Raw genomic sequence first — 20,932 nt, 5'->3', positions numbered from 1 at the left:
ATTGCAGGCAGCAGATCAGACCGCCCCCTCATTAAGCGCACGACACAATATTATAATAAATAAATAAAAATCTGCAGCCCACTGGTGGCATCTTTAGCCACCCACTCCCACTGCCAAGCGGTGACATCAGACCCGCGGGGCCGTAGGTGTTGCTGGTAGTCCCAGGGTTGAGCTGGTTTAGTCACGTCCGGGCAGGACCAGGGGCAGATGCGCTGCCCAGGGACACGGACGGTGGAAGGCCAGTGCCATCTGCGGGCCACAGCCTGCCTTGGCTGCTCGCCCTGGTGATGTGGGCCAAGGGACAGGAGCGGGGATTCAAGGGAGTGCTGCTCTGAGCTGCCACCGGTCAGCTAAGAACGGGGGGGACAGGCTAAGAGAGGCCAGGCAGAGGGGTTCAGACCGTGCTAGCAGAAAAGCTGTCGCTCCTAGGGATGGGGAAAGAGATGGGTCCCGGCCCCTGGGTGCCCCTCTGGCAGGTTGGCTGCCAGCTGAAGTATTTAGGACGATGTGGAAACCTCCCTGGTGGGAGAAAAATAGACATCCCATCCCCTAGAGTTATGGGGGGGAGCAGGCACCCCCCAGACTCATAGAAGAGGACAAGAAGAGCCGCATCTGTTGTGAAAACGGAGCAACCAAGGCACACAGCAGTGAGGCCATCTGTCACATCCAGCCATCTGCCCGTGCCAAACCCGGGAAGAAAACCCAAGCGTTTCTCCCAAGCACCAGTCAATGCTCCAAGAGTAAGTTTGTGCCTTTCCAAAAGCGGGATCCTGTACCGACATCCTCTAAAGCTGGTTAAAATAGTTAAAAACACGCCGAGGACAGTGCCGAAGTGGTTAGTCTCACCATACCCTTCCTGCAAACCGAGTAACCCTGAACGTGAACACTTCTTTTTGCCCAGAAAATATAAAGAGATGGATCGATAAAAGTAAAACTGAGCTTCCAGAAGTGTAGACGGGGTCCCTCGCCGGGGTGGCAGTGCCTTTGCACAGCGACCTTCGCTGCCCTGGGAAGGCAGCACCCTCTGCTGCCCTCTCAGAGCAAACCAGACCCTGCCGTCAGGGCTCCGGGACCCCACTGACATTTCACTGGGGATTTCCAAGAAGTTTTGCGGTTGCTTGTCATCTATGCAATGCCTCTTCTACTAGCTAAGCATGATGAAGGATCCAATTTAGCTGAGAAAACGATCCAGGGACTTTTAAACCCCTTTGAATCAACTGGTTTGTGATTCTAGAAAACAAGGCGGTGAGCGATCAGATGGAACTCCTGGACTGGCAAGTGTAATATTCCAATAAATACATCCCTCATCTGACGGGTGGGAAACAGATTTTAGGATTCTTAAATGTGATCTGACTCAAACTCATCTGGCAAACATATTTCACGCAGCCCCATCAAGCAAGTGTCCGCTTTTTAATGGAAAATTTAGGAATTAACAGGGAGTTGAAACTCACTGTTTAAACTTTGCTGTTTCAGATCTGTTGAATATCTTTGCTATTTGAACGCTGAGTTTAAATAGGTGATCGTAAATGGCAAAGTTTTCACAAAACAGCAAAACTTTTCTGCTTCCAATCTTATCATAAAGTACTTTATTATACTTTAATTATAGAATTCCTTACCTATGTGTGGTTGAATTAGCCAAATTAACAAAATAATGAAGAAGAATGAAGGATTTAGGACCTGTGTGTAACATCTTCTCAAAGTTAGACAACAGCATTATCTGATCAAAGAGCTTGCTAAAGGTTATCAAAAACCCAGCCTCACCGGCGTCTTGTTTTCTAACAGACAGATCTGTTCTAATTTTCGGTGATTTTAATACGTGGTGTCTGTACGCCACAGGGCAGTGTGAATCCCAAGCTCCTCCTAAAGGAGCAGGAAGCCTCCTTACCTCTGCCTGGCGTTAGCTGAAATGACTACATGCGGCCCAGGACAATGTGGAAAGTGTCCTGGTGTGTCCAAGGTTTGTCCTCGGAAAGTGGACATAGGATCAGGTAAGACAACCTCAGCCGCCTTCCTCCTCTAGGAAAGGTACAAATACCCCTCTGCAAAAGGACCACCGAAGATCTAACTACAAGAAGGTAGTAAGCCAGATACGGATTTATTGCCTACTGGCTACAAGCCACATCTCTGCGTGTTTCTGGAAGCAAAGTATAGCAAAGCCATTCTCTAAAGCAGCAGCTCCCAAGATGCTAAAATCAGTCACAAGAGGCGTAGTCTTGGCCAACATTAAACTTAAGCACAGAATTTTGTTGTTGTTCCCCATCTGATTTCTGTTTTTCTCACACGAGGACTAGTCTGTCAAAGCCAGATTGCTTATAGACTTCTGATTGTTGGTTTCCAATGCCAGCATCAAGGAATAAACAGAATGGCTCAAGCAGCGAGTGATTTATCTCACTGGAAGGAGAGTAATTGGTCTGCACGGAAAACTCCCTCGTGGGACGGAAAGCAAACAAGTATCTTGATGCAGTGTGTTGGCTCATCAGGAACACCTCGAAGTTGCCAACAAACGTGGTTTGCTGACATCCTGTTTCTTTTGGGCTGCTCCAGGGGGTCAAACTGCGTCTCCAGAGGTGGGAGAAACGTAACTGAAGTTTCCTGTTTCCACTTCTTTGCCCGAAAAACTGTCCTGAGGGCAGAGGGGTGAAAGGGTGCACAGCCAGATGAAGATGTCCCAGGTGTGTGTTAACTGGGGGAACCCTGGGAAGGGGAGAGGGTACCTCTACGTTTTCATTGGCAGCTGCAGTTGCACAGCTCCACGGTTGGTCCCTGGTCAAACCAAGGTTGTGATTGTCTTCATTTATACCTCAAACACCTCTGCTGAGATACACCCCTCTGCAGATGAGTCAACACTACATCGATTCCTCTACAGAAGGCTCAGTAGTTGCCAGAACTGGACAATCAATCAACGGCTGAGCCTCTTCTGGAACAAAATGGAAATGGGTCTGAGGTTTTCATTTTCCAGTGGGAAGTAGCTGGTGCCCCGCTCCAGAAAGTGTGCTGTGGGGTGATGGGATCTGTAATTGCTAACCGGGAGCTCCCAGCAAGGGTGCTACATCACCCTGAGATGTGTGAGACACCCCAAGTTTCCACATCAGAGGGCATCGTTTCTCCATTTTAACTCGAGACCTGGGGGGAGGTTCCCTCTGACTCGTCACAGAACTGGCAATTAGCTTCTACATGTTGGCCTGACACAACCCACTACTCTGGGTAGCAAAGGCTTCCCAATGCAATATCCATGTCTAACCTGACGTTAAGAGGACAGTAGAAACAGGAGGGACACACAACTGAGGTTAAATCACTGGGAAGGGATCAGGGACTCCTAAACCAGAAGAGTTCCGTGAACAAAATCAACACCCGGTGCTCTTGATTGATACAAAGAAAGGATCAGACAATTTTTTTCACTGCAGAGGAGAGGGGAGAAGTTACAGGAGGTTGGATTGTGCCAGTGATTTCCTCAATAGCCTGCAGAAAACTATGTTAAGATAGAACTGTTTTGCCCATCTCGTACAAAAATGGGATCTAAAGATGCTTTTGCCACTTGTTTTTCCCCCGAGGTGCAGCTCTGGTAATGTTTGTCTCAGGAGAAGCAGTGAAGAGCTCCTTAGAGGGTTGGTTTTTTTTTTCATACAAATAGAAACAGTCTCATAATCTCTCAACAGAATTTGCAGTGGTGAGTTTCTGTTACTTTTGTCAAATAATGTCCAGCAGAGCTGAAACCCACTAACAACATTTTTTGTGCTGGATGTGAAAATCAAGAGGGGTACAGGTAACATCCTTTCAGATGCTTTGGCTGAAATGTAAAACCACTGAACTTCCTTGTTCGGACCAACTGATGGGTGAGAGTGGGTGACAGTGGGTGACAAGCACCAGCTCCCTCGACCTCCCACACGAGCTCCTGTTAGCATCCCCGTTATTATGTCAAGGATTGATCTCAGTTCTAAGCCCTAACTCAGACTCCTCATTAATCTCCACCTACAAACTCTAGCTATGGAACAGCCTGATGTACAGTCACCTACCCAAGCACCAGGGGAATTGAATACAAAGGGAAATGCGAGTCGCTATCATTTCCCTCTGCTCAGACAGCTCCCTTTCAACCACCCCCACTCAACTGAGTAGTGCTAAAGCGTATTTGCTTCTAAAGACTGTTGGTTGTCTAGTGCCTTATATAGCTCAGCGTGTTCATTCTTTTACTGATTAAATCCTACAAATAACAGAACATGTAATCTAGCTCCAGAAGCCTATCTTTTTTTCTTTTTTTTTCCTACTACTAATATATGATGTAGGATTATTGTAGTCTGTGGATCCTGTGGATAGATGCACAAACCAGGCACAAATGAAGAAGGATTTTATCACTGTTCAGCACATGAGTTAATTGTGACACTGCAGGAGGGTGTCAAGTTCAGTTTAACAGCTTTCTTCAAATTTGAAATCTTTTACTGTAGAAAACTCGCAAGAGCCTTTGAGATCCATTTGCTTCCTGGGGATGTTTTCTTTTCCTTTTGTTTTCTCCCTTTTTGCTACACCTCTGCTGTCATCCCAGACTCAGGTCTGGGTGTTTCTTGTGATGTGTGGGCAGAAGCCCAGAGGAGGGGGGGAAAAGCAGACCTAATTACAGAGGATGCTCTCAAAAATAGAGCTGCTTTTCCCCTTGTCTGCGAGCTGGTGTGAGAGGTAGGTGTTCTAGTTCTTTCCATAGTTTTGGAACAACAGGAGGGCGGAGTTACTGGCAGATGGACTCTTAACACGGGTTTAAACTAAGCTCAAGAGTTACACAGCCATCACAATAGAAACAACTGAAGTAATTTTTACATATTTAGCTTCCTTTCCTTCCTGCTTCCCTGCTGTCTCTTTCCCTCTAGCGTTCTTTATAGGAATATCAACCACCTATTCCTTCCCTGCAGATCCTCAGGGTGGCCACAACATGACCACATCCTGCCCCAGACAATGACATCAAAAAAAGGAAAAGCCAGCAGAACTGCCAGCACTCAGCTGGGGGAAAGGAACAGCGGCCGCGGACCAATTCTTGGAGATGCACACAGAAGATCTTGCCTCATCGTGGTGAAAACTCTTGTTGTACCAATATTGCAGGAGTCTGGGGGAAAAAAAAAATAAAAATGCATGAAGGAGGGGCCTTGTGGTTTGTCAAATGAAATGGTCCAGGGACAGAAGGAGTGAAAGATGGAGAGGCTTGGATCACGTCAGAGATCTGGTTCAGCGTGGTCCCTGTAAACACTGGACTGGTACAACTGAGGGCAGCACAATCAAGTGCAGGATTAGGGCTAAGAGCTGGTGGTGAGGGAATAGTGGCTGCGGGATCCCTGTGCCTGTTTCCTTTGTCTCAGTTTTCCACACTGCAAAATGAGAGTTCAGGCAACAGCCGAAGGACTCGGCTCACTCACCTGCTCGTGACAAAAACCGGATCTCCAAAGCACCGAGAGTGTGATGAGTTAATGAGACCGTTCCCCATCCGAGGCAGTAGTTCACGGTCATATCCATTCTCAATTCTCATTTTGGGGGTTTTAACTGTAAAACCTTGCTTTGTCTTGGGCAGAAGTTCAACTTGGAAAGCTTCCGTGCTGGAAGCTTTACTTTCCTTCTTTTGAAGAAATTCAGAGGAAAAAATAATTTAGCTATGTCCAAGGTCAAAAGAGCATTTTCCAGTGGCAGATTCTGAGAAAGCCCTGGCCTCACTCACACTGGAGCAGCAGTTAAAGTGCGTGTGACGGCTCCTGAGAAAGCCCTTTGCAGGGCTTGCTCTTTGTTAGCGTCAGCACATCTGAAGGTCTTCACATCCACTGTGCTTCCACAGAGTCTGGGTTCAAGGACGAGGCTGGGCAGAGGCTGAAGGACTGTGTGTTTTAACTATTCCCTGTTTCCCAAGGCTGATGGAAGTTTTGGGATAGCGTACGATTAAAGCAGCCCTGGGGCTGCTCTCATACACCAGGATGAGCAGAGGATGAAGCAGGGCCCTGGGTGGCTTCAGAATGTTTTGGTAAACCATAATTGAACACTCGAGGATACATAATTTAGAGAGATGTGTTTCTTTAAAGAGGTATGTAGATATCATAATTAATGATGACATACATTGTCGAAGAAGTCATTAACCTTGAAGATTAACCTCTGACTCCTGTCACACACATTACCGGGTTCAGCTGATCTTAGGTTTGATCCAGACAGCAGTTCCTACACGAGTTGGCACAAGAGCTAAGAATCCCTCTTGCTACGAAATCTTAAACTACATGAAGAAACTTCAGGTAATTATAGGAGTGGTGCGGGGGGATTCTTAAATACACAAGTTGTGCACTAACTAGATCAATTCACTTCAGCTTCCTAAAGCTGAACCAAGCGTGAGTCCAGCTCAAGAGCAGAGATGTCCATGCTCTTTGTCTATGTCCAGCCTGTGTGCAGTGAAGCTTTACCCTGGAATAGCAGCGCACGAAGAAGAGAAGTAGGGGTGAAAGCCTCTGCAAAGCACGTGGCCACATTACACTCGCCTGCAGTTTGTGCTATCACACCTTCACTTTAATAGAGACTAAAACAGAAAGTGACGTCGTTTTAACCACGACATCTAGAAAGCCAGATATAGCAAAATAAACAGTTGCAGGCTAGAGGGACTGTCAGTAAAACGGCTACAGGGTAGCTGGAGTTTAAGCAAGGGGGCAGAAGTCATGGAAAGTTCTCTGGGAAACAAACTCAGCAGGAAACAATACTGTTATAGAATTACACACGCTGGTTACTGCTGCGCCTGTAAAGGGCCATTTCTCATCTACTGACAGCAGAGAGACATCAGGGGTTTTTAACCTTAGCTCTGCCAAAATACAGACTTTTTGGAAATATATACAAGTGCATTAGATAGCATCCAAAGCAAACAAACTGCATTGTTGGCCCATAGAAAACAGGATGGGTTTGATGCTAAAGCATCAGGACTGAGCACTGGAAGACTTGGCTTCATCTCATTCTTTGGTTCCTCTCCGATTTTGGGCGCCTAACCTGGGGCTTCCAAAAAGAGCCAGTTCCTTATGACGTTGTATCTGCTCCAGCTGTTCACCTTTACTGGCATTCAAAATCTGACTTGATTTATGTGACTCCCAGTTCCGATTCTGGATGTAGAGGGGAGGTGGTCTGGTTCTCAACTTCTCATTCAGTCTTACACTGAATTTGTGTTTGCGGCAGGGTTTCTTTGGGTCTATCCCAGCAAAGAACTCTGTAGGGTTACCAGCGTGCTTAAAATTGTCTATTCCTATGCTAGGTCAAGGCTAAATGCAAGTGGTTTTTTAATAAATAAGAAAAGAAGGGGGCAAGAAGGCATCAATCTAGGAAGATTTACTGAAAAAGCTGGCTGCTTTTTGGTAGCATCATAATTTTTAGGTGGGTTTCCAACTGCCCATACAGAATACAACATCTGCAAGCTGGCAGCTGCTGTGAATAAACTGCGGGTGATACTGTGAGCATGTCTCATCCTTTGGTTACCCAGAGATGTTTACGGCTACCTGTATGACTCACTACTTAATTAGTGTTTGCATTACCAAAGCACCCAGAGGTCTCAGTCAAGCGTGGGACCCCGTGGAGTTAAGAACTGTACGTACACAGAGAGACAGGCGCTGCCTCAGGGAAGTCACAACATAAACAAGCTTGACAGAATAAGGACTGGAAGGAACAAAAGCTTGGAGAGGGGCTGGCTGTCACACAGCAGAGCAGTGTGGGGGTCTTAAAACCCTCATCCTCTTGTCTCTGTGCCCAGTTATCTACAAACTAAATCACACTGCATCTCTATTTTCAAGAAAATCAAAACGATGCAACAAACAAAAAAAGAAAGCAAAAAAAGACAACTGGTATTGTATGAAACTGTGCTCAAGTAAGTAAAAGCAATGCTCCTGAATAAAATGCTTTAAAAACTGTCTAAGGGAAACAAGGCAGAATTAGGAAGAGCCTTGATGTGACTTGAGTAAAGCAGCATCGTTGTTCAGGGAAGTGCCCCTGATTTTCATCTTAACCAGACCAAGACTACCGCGGTATTCCTTCTCAGTTGGCTCTTCCTCCAGCAGCTGAGCACCTCAAGTCCCAGGCCAGGATCACTGGGGAGTGCAGCCCTATTCTTCACAGCACCCTGCCCTCTCCGCAGCTTAGACCCAGTCCAGAAGCATTCCCTGCTCTTAACTCTGAGTTATGTAGAAAAGCAGGATCTTGCATATGTGTAATATGCAAGATATGTATAATGAACCACTTCATGTCAGAAATTATATCAAAGACTCAAAATGTTTGAGAGATGTGCTTAACTTCAACACTGTTTTTTGAAGATCAGAGGCTTCACTGCCCCAAATCCTCCCACAGCACGATCAGCTATGGAAGCACAGAGGGAGAGGCTAAAAATCTAAGGTCATCACTTTTCGGATAACTCCTTCCTTCTTCACTGAACTTCATGCTGACAGATGCCATCCCAGTTTTGCGTGACATACTTAAGCTGCTGGTATCTGGCAACATCCACATATTCCTCGTGGTAGCCGCCTCTGCACAGCGAGCTCCAGAGTGAACACACAATACAGGCTATTTCCAAAAGGTTCAAGCAAAAGGCCACTCCAGTCACAATCCTTAATACACCAGGCACAAAGACAGGTTCAAAATGAGTCCCCCGCAACATAAAGCGGCAACTTCGCTCAAACGGAAATGCAGAATAGCATGTGACTGAAAAAAAATAAAAAGAAGGCATAAACTTGAGCAGAGAACATGCTTTATTGAGAAGTAGATACAAGAATAGTACATTCTACCACATCATGGGAACAGGGTTTAGCTTCTGCACAAGAATGGCCTTCTTCCCTACTCCACAAGAGATCTACTTTGTTGGATAGTTTCATGAGTATCTGTAGTTAGTTACAATACAGGAGCAAAGGGCATGAGACAGCAAAATTCAGTAATGCCCACAAGGTATAACACCATGTACTGATGATCTTTTTTCTTTTCCTTTTTAAAAGAGGCAGAGAAAGGCAGACAACCATCAGAAGAGCAGTAGAGAACTTTTCCACATTAGGATGGGTCAGTGGTTAACAGGAAACGGCTCCTACCTACCGGTACATTGCAAACGCTTCATTTCAGCCACCGTTCAATGAGGAAGCACTGGAAGGTTTAAATGAAATCGGCACTACGTGATGCTGCCATCATCTACCCCAAGATTGTCCCCCCCTTTTAATGACACTGGAGCCATATAGGAAACTTGTGGCACAAGGACAGTGGTTATACTTGAAAGCCGTTGTATGATAGTTTCTTACGGTGGTGCTGATGGGAGAGAGGAAGTAAAAGGTGGTTTTTTTTGTTTTACAAAGACAAACAAGAATGCACTGTCAGAGAAGCAAACCATCCACACAGCTAACCGGAGCTGCCACTGATGCACAGAACGTACGCTGTAGGCAATCCAACAACTGATGCTATTTGCATTGTAGAGTTTCTGTGGCTGTTTGGACAAGGCTAGCCAAAAACTGTCTATAAAGTTTTTCTTTCTTCGGTCTAGAGGAAAAAAAATCCTTCAATACAAAGAGACCTACAATTCAAGGAAGACTGATCTGGGAAAAATATCTGCAGTGAAATATAGTGAACAGGCTGCTTCTGTGTAAAGGAACCCAGTAACTTCAGGAGATAAACCAGGAAAAACCAGTAACTTAGAGAGGTCTCTCCAACAGACATAATACTGTAGCAGCTCCAGGAACACATACCTAGAGCAGCTCTGGGAAACACCTCAGACCATGATGTTCTCGCACACTGAGCCTTGACTCCACCAGGGGATCACTAACAATCACACCACTCAGTTACAAGACACCCAAGCTTCTGACTGTACAATATTAACTATGTGAAGACCTGCTATATTATATGGAAACACTGCTGAAAAAGGTGGCGTGTTACCTTACTAAAACTATCTGATACATGGAATGGACTGGTCCATCACACAGGACTAGTTAAAAATGCTGAAGTCAGTGTAACTGCAGCTCGTTGGAAAACCAGACTTCCCCCAAACAAGCATTATTAGACCTTGTTCAAAAGCCACAGAAGTTATCTCCATTACTTAGAACGCAAGGAACCTGAAGGAAGAAACAACCAGTATACAGGACACAACACAACCTCATCAGAATAAGAACATGAGGGTAAGACCAGTGACTGGACAGGTACAGTACCAGATATCAGAACTCCTTGGGCCAGTGCTGCTAGGAGCTTCGTTTGGGTCCTATACAGATCCAATCCTTGCAACCTCATTGAGGCCGAAACATAAAGTTCCTCAGAACTAGCGTCTGTGGTGTGCACAAAAGATCTGGGCTAGAACAGTACCAAGGGGAACTGATCTTTCGGGAGGGTACTGTACCAGCCAATCACAACAGCAACAGATACGACAGAGATCCCTAGGGTACTTCCTACTGCTGGGGTTCACTGGCTTCAGGAGTGAGAGACAGTTAAGTTCCCTTAGGAGGGGTCCATTTCAAACAGCTGGGATCCATTATCTTATTGCTGTTGGATCTTTTTGCCTCTTTGGCTATCCATTCATCAATCAGATCCTAAGGGAAAGAGCATCAAAAGGCACGTTAAAACAAACGATCCATAATGGAGAATCACCCACGGTACACCAGCACACATCCAAGGCCACAAACCTGAAGGTGACTAGCCTACTAATTGCTCAGCATGACAAAAATAACATTTCCTCCAGAGCCCTTTCTAGAAGCTCTTCCGATCGCATGGATAAGGCTACTTTTAGCTACCAAGGGAAGTCTCAGGGAGGGAAAAACAAAAGAGAAGTGGTCACATTTGGGGATTAATCAACCACTTGTCTTCTAGCTAACGAGGGTACAAACAAGACCCATTCAGGAGTCCATTAATTCAATTCACTTCTGTTATCTGTTTGCCCAATAAAGGGCAGGCGTGACGAGGACCACGCTGGGAATGTTGATCCATTGCTCCCCTAAAAGCAGTTTACAATGAGCAACGTTGTTCCACACATCAGAAAAGGAAGGTAAATACAGCATATTTCTGCACCAATGCAGAATCAGGTTGGCTGCCCATGTCTTATTTTATTAGCTACCGAATTTAAAAATTACAGCACTCCCCCACCAGAATGAAAAGGGCTGGAAAACCCAGCACAATGCAAAGGGAATACTGATTTCAGGGAGTCTGTATGAATCTGACAGCTAAATATAAAGGAAACAAAAATGCAGAAATAGCCATCACAAATCTCACCTGTCTTTTTAGGACCAGGTGTTTTCCCTTCCAGTACTTGAGCATCTGAAGCGCCTGCAACGTGCTAACAATGTCGACGGGATTTACTGCAGTCTCCTGGCTGATTTCTGCAAACCAGTATCAATTTATGTTAGAACAGAGATAAATTCCTCCGCACTAGCCTGTTAGTTTTCAACTACAAGTTTTACGTAACTCCTTCTGAAGTCATATACTCAAAATGCCTGGCATGTACTAAGGAGATACGTGCAGGATTAGTGCTGCTGCCAGACTTGTACCTCAGCACCCTGGTTACCCGCAGCACTGCTGTACAACTCCCCTTATTTCACTCGAGGGGCTGCCTGACCGCCAACAGCATGAAGAGCCTCAGGCTACAGAGGCAAACCCTGCACAGAAACAGCCCAGCTCACCCAAAAACTGAAAGCCAGCTTAGACATCACGATGATTTAGCGACACTAATTTTAGGATCCACGTTAAAAAGAGGTAATCCTCTGAAAGAAGATGCAGCCACTTCTTCAGAACTACCTTGCTGTCTCTGTGAAATGCTGCATACTCCTGGGTGCCATAAACATAAAAATGCTATTAAAAGAAATCTAAACAGTCTTACTGTTTTTCCAAAGCATTTGGAAGCCTCTCAGTGGGGCCATTTTTCTTTTTAAGATTAACATTCTAATCTACAGATGGATAAAGTTGAATCTTTTTTTAAAAAATATGTATTTTTAAAAAGAAGGAGCCAGTACATACTTTGAAAACTCTGCAAGCTGGCTTATCTTTGACGGTGGCAGGACTGGAAAGGAGCCATACCCAACTACAGGAATATTCCACTAACTGCTGCACAAACACCTCTCTGAATGAGTCAAGCATGACCTGCTCATATTTGAGGAAAATGATTGCGATGCACAGGTATGTTCATGAACCAATTCACTACAGGCTTACTTAGCTTAAAAACATACCTTTTATAGAGATCTCTTTTCCTTGGAAATTATGCAGGTAACGAAGGAGAACTTCCTTCCAGTAACTACGATAGCTGATGAGACCTAAATCAGAGAGAGGGCGTTCCGGAGAGCCAACTTTTTCTTCTACTTTAGAAAGCAAATAGCCTGTAAAGGAAAGAAAACCTATTTATTCTTGAACTACTCCCTCCTGACTGTTACCCTCTTTAGCCCATGCAGAGATCAGCTATAATGAAAACTGCTCAACCACCACCATAGATACGTCAGATTTCTTGGGGAAATTGTCATGTTGGACAGAACATGTTTCCAAAATTTCTCTTTCTCTTACTTACTGAAGTCAATGAGCATTTTGCCGTAACCTTGTCTCATATATTGAGGCATTGTCAGGATACAAGAAACATTGTAGTTGAGAAAAGAATTCTTCTCCTAAAAACAAGAACAGAAAGAGGACAGATTAACACGTCTAGATCTGTACAAACAATGGGTATATCATAATCCCAACAGACTGAACAAGCCTGTGCAACTGATACAATACAAGGGGAACGGAGCAACAGTAGAAAAACCTGCCCAACAAGAAGTAACACGATCATCCTCCAGCTACCAACCTGGCTCAGTGTCTTACTTTATGAGCCACTAAACTGGGTGTTTGGTGCACAGTTTTAAGCCTACCATGGCTGGCCATGGACTTGTACCTGAGAAGGAGCCAGAAACACTCTCGCTACCACCTCTGTAATCTACCAGGTTTACATGCAACGAGAGCAGCAGTACGTGGTGCGTACTGGAACATTCAAAGAGACTCGGACACACTTATCCTCAGATCAATGCAGATTTTTCTTTACAGCATTTAGTATTTATTCAGTTTTGACTCAGGTGATTTAAGGAATAGAGTTTCCTGCACTTTATGTGGGAGGGTATTCTATAGAATTTCACTGACTGAAATATCTAAACTGATAACTGCATTGCATGACATCACCACGTCCGGAAGGGTAATCACCTCTTCTGTACTGAAGAAAGAACAACCAGGAAATGCATTTCACTAATGTGCAGCAGAGATTAAACAAACAGGCTGGCTTTTTTTAGGTAGGCAACATATTGAAGCAAACAGTTGAGAAAATTGGCTCCTGCTCTAAGCTTGGCCAGTGACTGACTTGTGGGATCCGCTTAAATGATCTTGAGATATGTCTCAGCTTCTCCACCTGAGAATTTTTATTTCTTTAGTTACTTTATTAAAAAAAAAAAAAGAGTAACTGCAGCAAAGAGTAACAACAATTCATGCAGATCAAGTTTGAAAGTTTATCTATTCCTAAAAGCAACAAATCCTGAGACTACAAAAACTCAGGAGGGGAGATTCAGTACTGATAACAGGTGTCCTAAATCTTGTTCTATTGAGATAGTAATGCATATGTATGTATTTTCAACTAACCTTGGAGAAATATCCTATCAGGTGACAGCCAGTGTTGTCAGCTTCTGTCATGACATAGAAGAGGAAGGGTTCAACATCATAATACAGTGTTTTATGGTCCAAGAAAAGCTTTGCCAGCAGACACAGGTTTTGACAGTAGATCTAGAAGCAAAAGGAGAACAGGACACACCTGCTTATTACAGTGGAACATCCCAAGAGTGGACAAAAACAGGCACAAATGAGAAATGTCAAGAAAAATCTGATTCCTCTGAAAAATGACATACAGTCTTTCAAACAGAGCAGCTGGGCCAGGAAATTATTCCATTTGTGATGAAACTTGATAAGCCTAGCTTCCTAAGGGTGGGGATGGATGTTTGTGATACCAATCTCTGAATGCCTGAAACATCACATCCTCAGTGAAGGGCAGCAGAAGGCTGCAGCTCTGCTTGCTTGCACTGTATTGTTTTATTCCCCTGCTTCAGAGTTAGCTCTGGTAATGAGAAAAGACTCCTCCCAACTTCCTGCAGTGCAGAATTTAGCTTTTGAATTTGTTTCTTTGTTCTTTCCTCTGAAGACTTCAAGACCAGACGCGACTAGAGGCAGGGCACAAGCATGGTGCTACCACCCAGCACTGAACCTGCAGCTGCAGATTCATGTTCTACCCTTCAGTTCAGGGTCAAGGTCACCCTCGGAAACATCGGGCTCTTCCCACTCAAACCCAGATTTGATCAAATCTTCACAGTGAACGGGAGGTGGGCAATAGCAATCTACTGAGGCCAAGCACAGAAATCTCCCCACTAACTTGCAGAAAGGGATCTTGACACACATCTCCAAGCAGGGTATGAGACAACAGATGGAATTGCTGGAGCACAACAGGGCTGAGGAATAATCACAAAGAAGACACAGACAAAACTACTGCCAGAGCTGCAGGAATGGACAGATCAGACTCTAGTAGCTTTTCTGCAGTTATAAGGAGAAAGGGCCGTTTGCATCCTGTTTCTCTACAGGAAAGGCAGTGCACATCTGAAAGATGGACTCAACACTCAAGACTGGCCTAATAATCACAGTTAGTTACCTTGTTCTTTTTCCCATCCACTTCAAACACTGAAATGGAGCCTTTGCGGTAGATTTCATCACCCGGTGGATGTTTCCAAACACATTTTGCCTACGACAGGAAAACAAAGTCAGGGTCACACCACTGTTTTAAGGACCAAAAAGGTTACAACTACTGGATATAACAGGAAACATGCAGTCTTCTCACCTCCTAAAGCAAGCAACTGAGCTAACAGTAATGTTTTAAAACATTTACATGTTGATTAAACTCAGGAATCAGCTCTGCACTAGCCCTTACCATGTGTCTGCGTAGTATTGTCTGGCTCTTCATATATTTGAGACAGAACTCACACATGTAGAGACGTCCCAGACGAGCATACTCCTCTGGGTAGGGAGAATGATACCAGGTATCCAGCTCATAACGGCCAAAAGCGATTGTTTTAATCATATTGCTGCCTTCTGTGATCTGGCCCTGAAGCCGCAACTTTTCCTATGAATGAAAAAAACGGATGATTATTTTTTAAAAAAATTAAAAGTAGGTAGAGGAGAAGGGGGCCCTATTTATTTCCCTCAAGGAAATAATTTACTTGAAGTCTTCTAAATTCATCTCTCGGTGTGACCACACCTGATAACCCCTCCCACAGACTTCTCCTCAGTCAAACTCAAGTCTGAGCCCTGTCCACAAGCAGTTATTACTGACTGTTCCTTTCACCAGGAAATGCCTTGTGAATAAGCACTTAGCAGCACGCTAACACTAGGATCACACTCTTTCTGCCATGGCAGCAATGTAAGCTCCTTGCCACTTCATGCTTCCTTCCTAATCCATAGGGAGATGACACAGCCTAATGCTCTGCCTCAGATATCCCAGACACAGTTGTCACTGGTAAGTGTGAAAGCATCTTTTGGTTCATCTCTGGAGACAAAAGAGGTTTTGGAAAGCACCTACAGAAGCCTCAAGGAACACAAAGTTTTGAACTCCATTCCACAGTCACCAAGTACTGTCAAGATGGCTTTTGTCTTTTGTTATCATCACTCCTTAGCCATTCTTTCAGCAGGTGAAGTGTCCATCCTTTCACTGAAAGCAAACGCTATTAAACGGGACTGTTAGTGGTTATTCCTCTTGCAGGCACTGCAGCGTTTGTGACTGCAAATGCTTCACTCCAGCTGCAGCTCGAGCAAACCCCCTGAACCACGGGCACTAACAGCAGCTCCAGTGCAACGTTGCTGACCTGGCTGGGTGGTAGCTGCTCTTCTTACAAACTCTGATTCTATCTGCACCAGTACAACAAACCCCCAAGGGCATTCACATTTCTAACAAAGACATTTCCTATGAGATATATGATAAGTTAGAAGTCTCACCAGGTCCTCAGATGCCCGTGCTTGCGCTCTTCGGAAAAGCTCGAGGTCATACTCACTCGTCAGGTTTTCAAGTAGAGGTTCCCTGGTATTGCCATAGGTTTGTCTGTGCTCCTAGAACAACAAAATAATGGGAGATTTTGCTGTCATGCTGCTACTAAGCTGTTGGATCTTGCAGCTTTTTTAGCTGAGAATGTTGCAGGATAACTGGGAAAGCCCAACTCCTACTTTGTGGTCTCATTCCAGACAGTGGGGAATGAAAGAATATGGAGTTATTTTTTTTACCATATATTTTTCTTTTTGCTCCTTGCTTAGTCCTGAGTTCCTCTTCTTCCTGAGCTCAGCTACTTTCTCTTTGTATCGCAGCTGTCTCTCTGTCGGTGCCTGAAAGAAACCAGAGGTGGAAACCTTCACTAGGCATCATCCACGTCAAACATTTTTCTTCACCGTCCCACCCTAAAGGACCCCTGTCCTGGCGTTCATTTTATTTGGTTTGTTGCCTCTGAACCAAATCCCGTGCTAATATAAGAGGGCACTGCAGGTGCAACACTGGGTATGTAAACCAGGAAATTTTTCTCCCTACCGCAGCCTGCCTTTCCCAATGTACCTTAGTCCCACAAAACACGCTGCACTCCTTATGTGCTGCTTAATCATGGGGAAAAGCTCAGAGCTGACTCATTAAAGTCATCTTGACTCAAGTCCAAGACTCGTGAGCCGAAAAATGTAATTCCTCTGGTTTTATTCTTTTCTATTGAGTCAGAGTAAAATTGTAGTTTACAGTTGTGCAGGAATTCTCTCATCCTACACATCAAAGCACACAGAAAAGATCATCCTGAGATGATGTTTATATTACCGGCCAGTGCCACCTCTCTGCTCTCACTAGCTGCTCCAGTCTCTCATTTAAGAGATACAATGAACTGCCCTTGCTGAAACAAATTGGAGAGGACAAACGGGCAGTGTCAGGACTCAGCAGTTTGGGAAATGGAGATCCAAGTTAAAATCATTGTCGCCAGAAACCACAAGGTGAGGTTTTTCTGCTTTTAACTGAGCAGCCCCTCCACCACGTCCAGATCACCCACCTGGTGCCTGGTGGCGTGCCGGTTGTTGTCATCCTGCCGATGGGCCAGCATCCTCTCCTCAATCTGCTTATCCCGGCTCTGCGCTCGCACCTGGAAGCCAAAACTCATCCATCAATGCTGCAGCAAACTACTATCAAAACCTTCATCTTTTCCTTTTCTCATTTAGGTGAATTTTCTACGCTATCATTGACAGAGGATTTGACACACAAACGCTGCCGTCTTAGAGCTGAAGACATCAGCTGTAACATGTTAAGTCTATTTTCTGTTCACAAATGACAGATCGTGGCATTTTGTTCAAAAAAAAATGGAAGGAGGTTAAAACAGAAGACTCATTTACCTTGCACTCATCCGCTGAGAGGTTATGATATAGTGGGCATCCTGATATGGAGAAGTGTCGTTCATGTTTTCCAGTTAGGTGTCCTGCAAAGGATCAGAAAAAAACCCCAACTTTCACCATGTGATCACAAAGAAGTTTAAAAAGTATCCCAGATGGGCAGATCCCTCACTTGAGCTTCTCAAGGAGCATGCTCTGTTTATTACCAGTGTGACAGAAGGAGCACACTCCACGGTTCATGGCACAAGCTTTAAGAAGGAAAATCTTCTTCATGCTAACTCAAAAGCTGCACTCCATGCAAGCAGCCAGGTATCCTAGAAGTCTGCAATAATTTGTTTCTGAAAGCCTGCTTCTGGCAGAGATCAGTACCCTACCTGCAAGACTCTGTGTTTTCCTCCCACACCTGTGCCTGAACTCCTACCTTGTTCTTTCCCCAATCATCCCCCAAACACTCCTAGCCAGAAAACACCTCCGGGAAAAATATACCTGCAGATACGCTTCATATCCCTTCTCTACACCCACTTCTCAGTAATACTCCTGATCCTAATTAAGTGAATATTTTTAAGGACGTGTAACTTGACTGAGTGGGACTTTGAATATCATAGCAGGAAGGCAAAACCCAAGATTAATCCTGGAGTTGAAATTACCTAAAGAGTTACAACCAGGAGTGGGACATTTCATGTTGAAATTGTAGCTTTCATGGAAGCGGCGGCGCTTAGGGCGGTGAGACAGGTCACTTCCAGAATCCTTCATGGACATGTCCTTGGCAATGCTCTCATCATGGGATACATTTGGACTGGAGATATCAATATCAGACTCTGAGGAAGGGGCATTCCCGGTGGGGGTACGAGGTGGAGACTCATCGTGATCCGCTGCATTTTTAGTGTCTGAATAAGGATCAAGATGTTACAAATTTGCCTGAAAGAAAGCTTTCAAAAAAATACGTAAAGCAACTCCAGACAGCTGTCTCAAACCCTCTATCCTCAGGATATTATACTGTGCCCTCAGAGAATGGAGTCACACACTCTTTCCAACAGCATTCTGCAAATTTTCAAGGCCTCACTGCACCCTACGTACCTCTGTCAGAAAAGTCAACCACTTGCTCAGTCTCTGAGCCAGATGAGCGAGTCTGCCGGAGCGGGTATTTCTTTGGGGTCACAGGAGTTGGCTGCTGCTGGCTGCGGGTTACCCTCCTCGTAGAATAGACGGGCTCTTCTGATCCAAACGACGGCGGATTACGAACTGGGCTGGAATCTAATTCCACAGAAACACCATAATTACACCCACAGTAACCACTGTCAGTCAGAGACTGGCCTCGCACGTGCCCTGAAGTCAATAATAGCAACATCTGGTAGCTGGGTATTGACACAGGGTTCTGTCCTACTGCTCGCTGCTGCACATCATCACAAAGATATGCTGCTCTTCCCAGTTTAAATCTTTAGACACTTTTACCAACACTGAGGAATCAGGAATTAGATCAGCTTTCTCTGGACTTAATTACTTAATGAACTAGTAATTACAAACCAGTTCCCATTTGGAAAGCTAAAGAACTGCTAGTTTAGATAAGAACTATGATTGTTTAGATAGTCCTTGGGAACAGCAAGATTGCTTCTGGTGTGGAGCTGTATTTGGGACCCTGTGCGTGGTTTTGTGATCCTGTACTGCTCATAAAGCAATTATTTTGCATGAAAAGAATGCCAGGAACATCCCAGGCATCCCATACACATCCAAACCACCTTTCCTCTTATTTTTAAGACCTAATTACCAGATGATCATGCACATATATTTCCTACCTGCAGTAAAATTTGTCACAAAACAGATTCTTTATCCAAGCGTATACATGAAGCAATGGAAAGAAGTTGTTATCTGCTGTCATTTCCTCCCCTTGATGCCAGATGGCAGCTTATTAACTAACAGCCAAGAAATGACTACACTAACACTCAAAACGAGGAGGTGGACACATTCAATGTTTCCTCTTACAATCTGGATGCCAAATTAGAAGCAAACAAAATAACTGGCAATATGCTGACTACATTTATTGCAGAGTAGGGTCAGCGTCAGCAAGTCATGAAAATACATCTTTCCTTTGCAGTACAGAAAACCCCAAACAAACAAACCAAGCAAACAAAAACAGCTTTCACCCCTGAACACCATCTCTCTAACTTGGCTCCAGTGCCAATATGACTGACTAGATGGAAAGCAAATTTTTAGAGCTGTCAGAAAAATCAAACAAAGCTGGTATCAGTGTTTGATTTTTACTTCCTTTAACAAGCTTTTTGAACAGGGGATACTCAAGGTTTCACTACCACCACCAGTGTAATCTTTAGATTATATTACCTCATTTGTGCAATATGCACTTGCAAAGACTGCTTTTTGCTGTGGTACATTAATAGCCAATGAAAAACTTAGCCAATTTAGGTATAAACACCACACATTTAAGTTCTAAAGGCCAGGAATATGGAGTACATTGAGCCTCTTGTCGCTTAAGAGGCTGCTGCTTTTCTTTTCCTTGTTAAAGAAAATAAAGTATTTACCTTGAGAGCTTTGACTGAGTCTGGCTGAGGAACGGGTCACACGGGCAGATCGTCTTGACGTGCCATCACTTTCAGAGCTGTCTGTATGCTCAGGATCAGTAGAAAAATCAGAGTCTTCTGTTCCATCGGAGCTACTGCCCGCGTTCCTCTGCAACACCACAGACCCAGACATTAGCACAGGAGCATTTAAACTTGCATATTGTATTTATGCCATAGAAAGAGAGAAAATACTCGGTGCTAGGCTGATAAATTCAAGCTGATACAATGACATACGCAAAGTAATAAGTGTCAAGTGTTATTACTCTGGAGAAAATATTTCAGTTTAATAAACATGCAATGTCAGCGCCTTCGATGATAAAAAGTTACTGCAAACTGAATAACTAAGGAAGATGACAGTCGCACCCGATTTTATTTAAAGCAAAAGACAAGTGGAGTCTCAAGACTGGCCGGGATATGCTCTGAGGTTCACCCAGCCAAGTCAGCAGCCCTGCTGCACCATCTGCCTGCCCAAAACAGCAGAGGCAGCCCAGCAGAGCACAAGGCACCAGGGGAGCAGGTGGTGGAGAAAACAGATGGGCTCCAGCAACGGCCAACCTGACTCTTCACCATCCAGCAACCGAGGGCAGCGTCAGGGCTCCCGGGTGGGAACAAGGCAGAGAAAATTAAGTCACTCAGGGAAGAGGCTGGGCCAAAGGCGCTGCGAATGCAGGTGTATTCACCGCAACTCGGCCCACCCGAGCGGCCTGGGCGGCTCTCTGAGGGAAGCAGGTCTCAGGAGCTGGCAGGCAGCCATCAGGCCTCCGAGGAGCCCTGCCCAGCAGCCCCTGACTTTTTTTTCCAGCGGTGGAGCGTGAGGGTGTCAAAAGCTCGCGGTCAGGGCGGGCAGAGATACCCGCGAGCGACCGCCGGCCCTGAGGAGATGGCGACGAGGCCTCGGCAGCCGCCGCCACCCGCCTGAGGGGAAAGGGCGGAGGCGGCTGCCGAGGCCCCGCGCAGACGGCGGCGCGAGCGCGGCC

At 45.0% G+C, this 20,932-nt stretch overlaps 1 protein-coding gene across 1 annotated transcript; it reads right to left on the bottom strand.

The window, feature by feature from the left end:
- Positions 1-8,708: 8,708 nt before the first annotated feature.
- On the bottom strand, positions 8,709-20,103 carry KAT7 (lysine acetyltransferase 7). The gene is made up of 14 exons (XM_026864797.1): positions 19,917-20,103; positions 18,460-18,636; positions 18,030-18,269; positions 17,386-17,468; positions 17,049-17,138; positions 16,255-16,353; positions 15,973-16,083; positions 14,912-15,103; positions 14,636-14,725; positions 13,582-13,722; positions 12,491-12,584; positions 12,159-12,305; positions 11,209-11,315; positions 8,709-10,532 (listed from the first exon to the last, which is right to left on the bottom strand). Exons 1-14 carry the CDS (start codon positions 20,086-20,088, stop codon positions 10,431-10,433), a joined length of 1,845 nt encoding a protein of 614 aa, XP_026720598.1. The 5' UTR covers positions 20,089-20,103; the 3' UTR covers positions 8,709-10,430.
- Positions 20,104-20,932: the final 829 nt, after the last annotated feature.

This window comes from Athene cunicularia, assembly GCF_003259725.1.
Source record: "Athene cunicularia isolate RWA chromosome 27 unlocalized genomic scaffold, athCun1 chr27_part1, whole genome shotgun sequence".
NCBI classification, from domain to species: domain Eukaryota; kingdom Metazoa; phylum Chordata; class Aves; order Strigiformes; family Strigidae; genus Athene; species Athene cunicularia.
This window is presented reverse-complemented; position numbering and strand designations above follow the sequence as displayed.

Excerpts from the sequence above, each read along its gene's own strand:
- KAT7 (XM_026864797.1), bottom strand. The coding sequence starts at position 20,088 with ATGTCTGGGTCTGTGGTGTTGCAGAGGAACGCGGGCAGTAGCTCCGAT. Across the intron at positions 16,084-16,254 it reads AGCAAAAAGAAAAATATATG|GAGCACAGACAAACCTATGG; the intron begins GTAAAAAAAATA and ends TTGTTGTTCTAG. Across the intron at positions 10,533-11,208 it reads ACCTGGTCCTAAAAAGACAG|GATCTGATTGATGAATGGAT; the intron begins GTGAGATTTGTG and ends TCTTTCCCTTAG.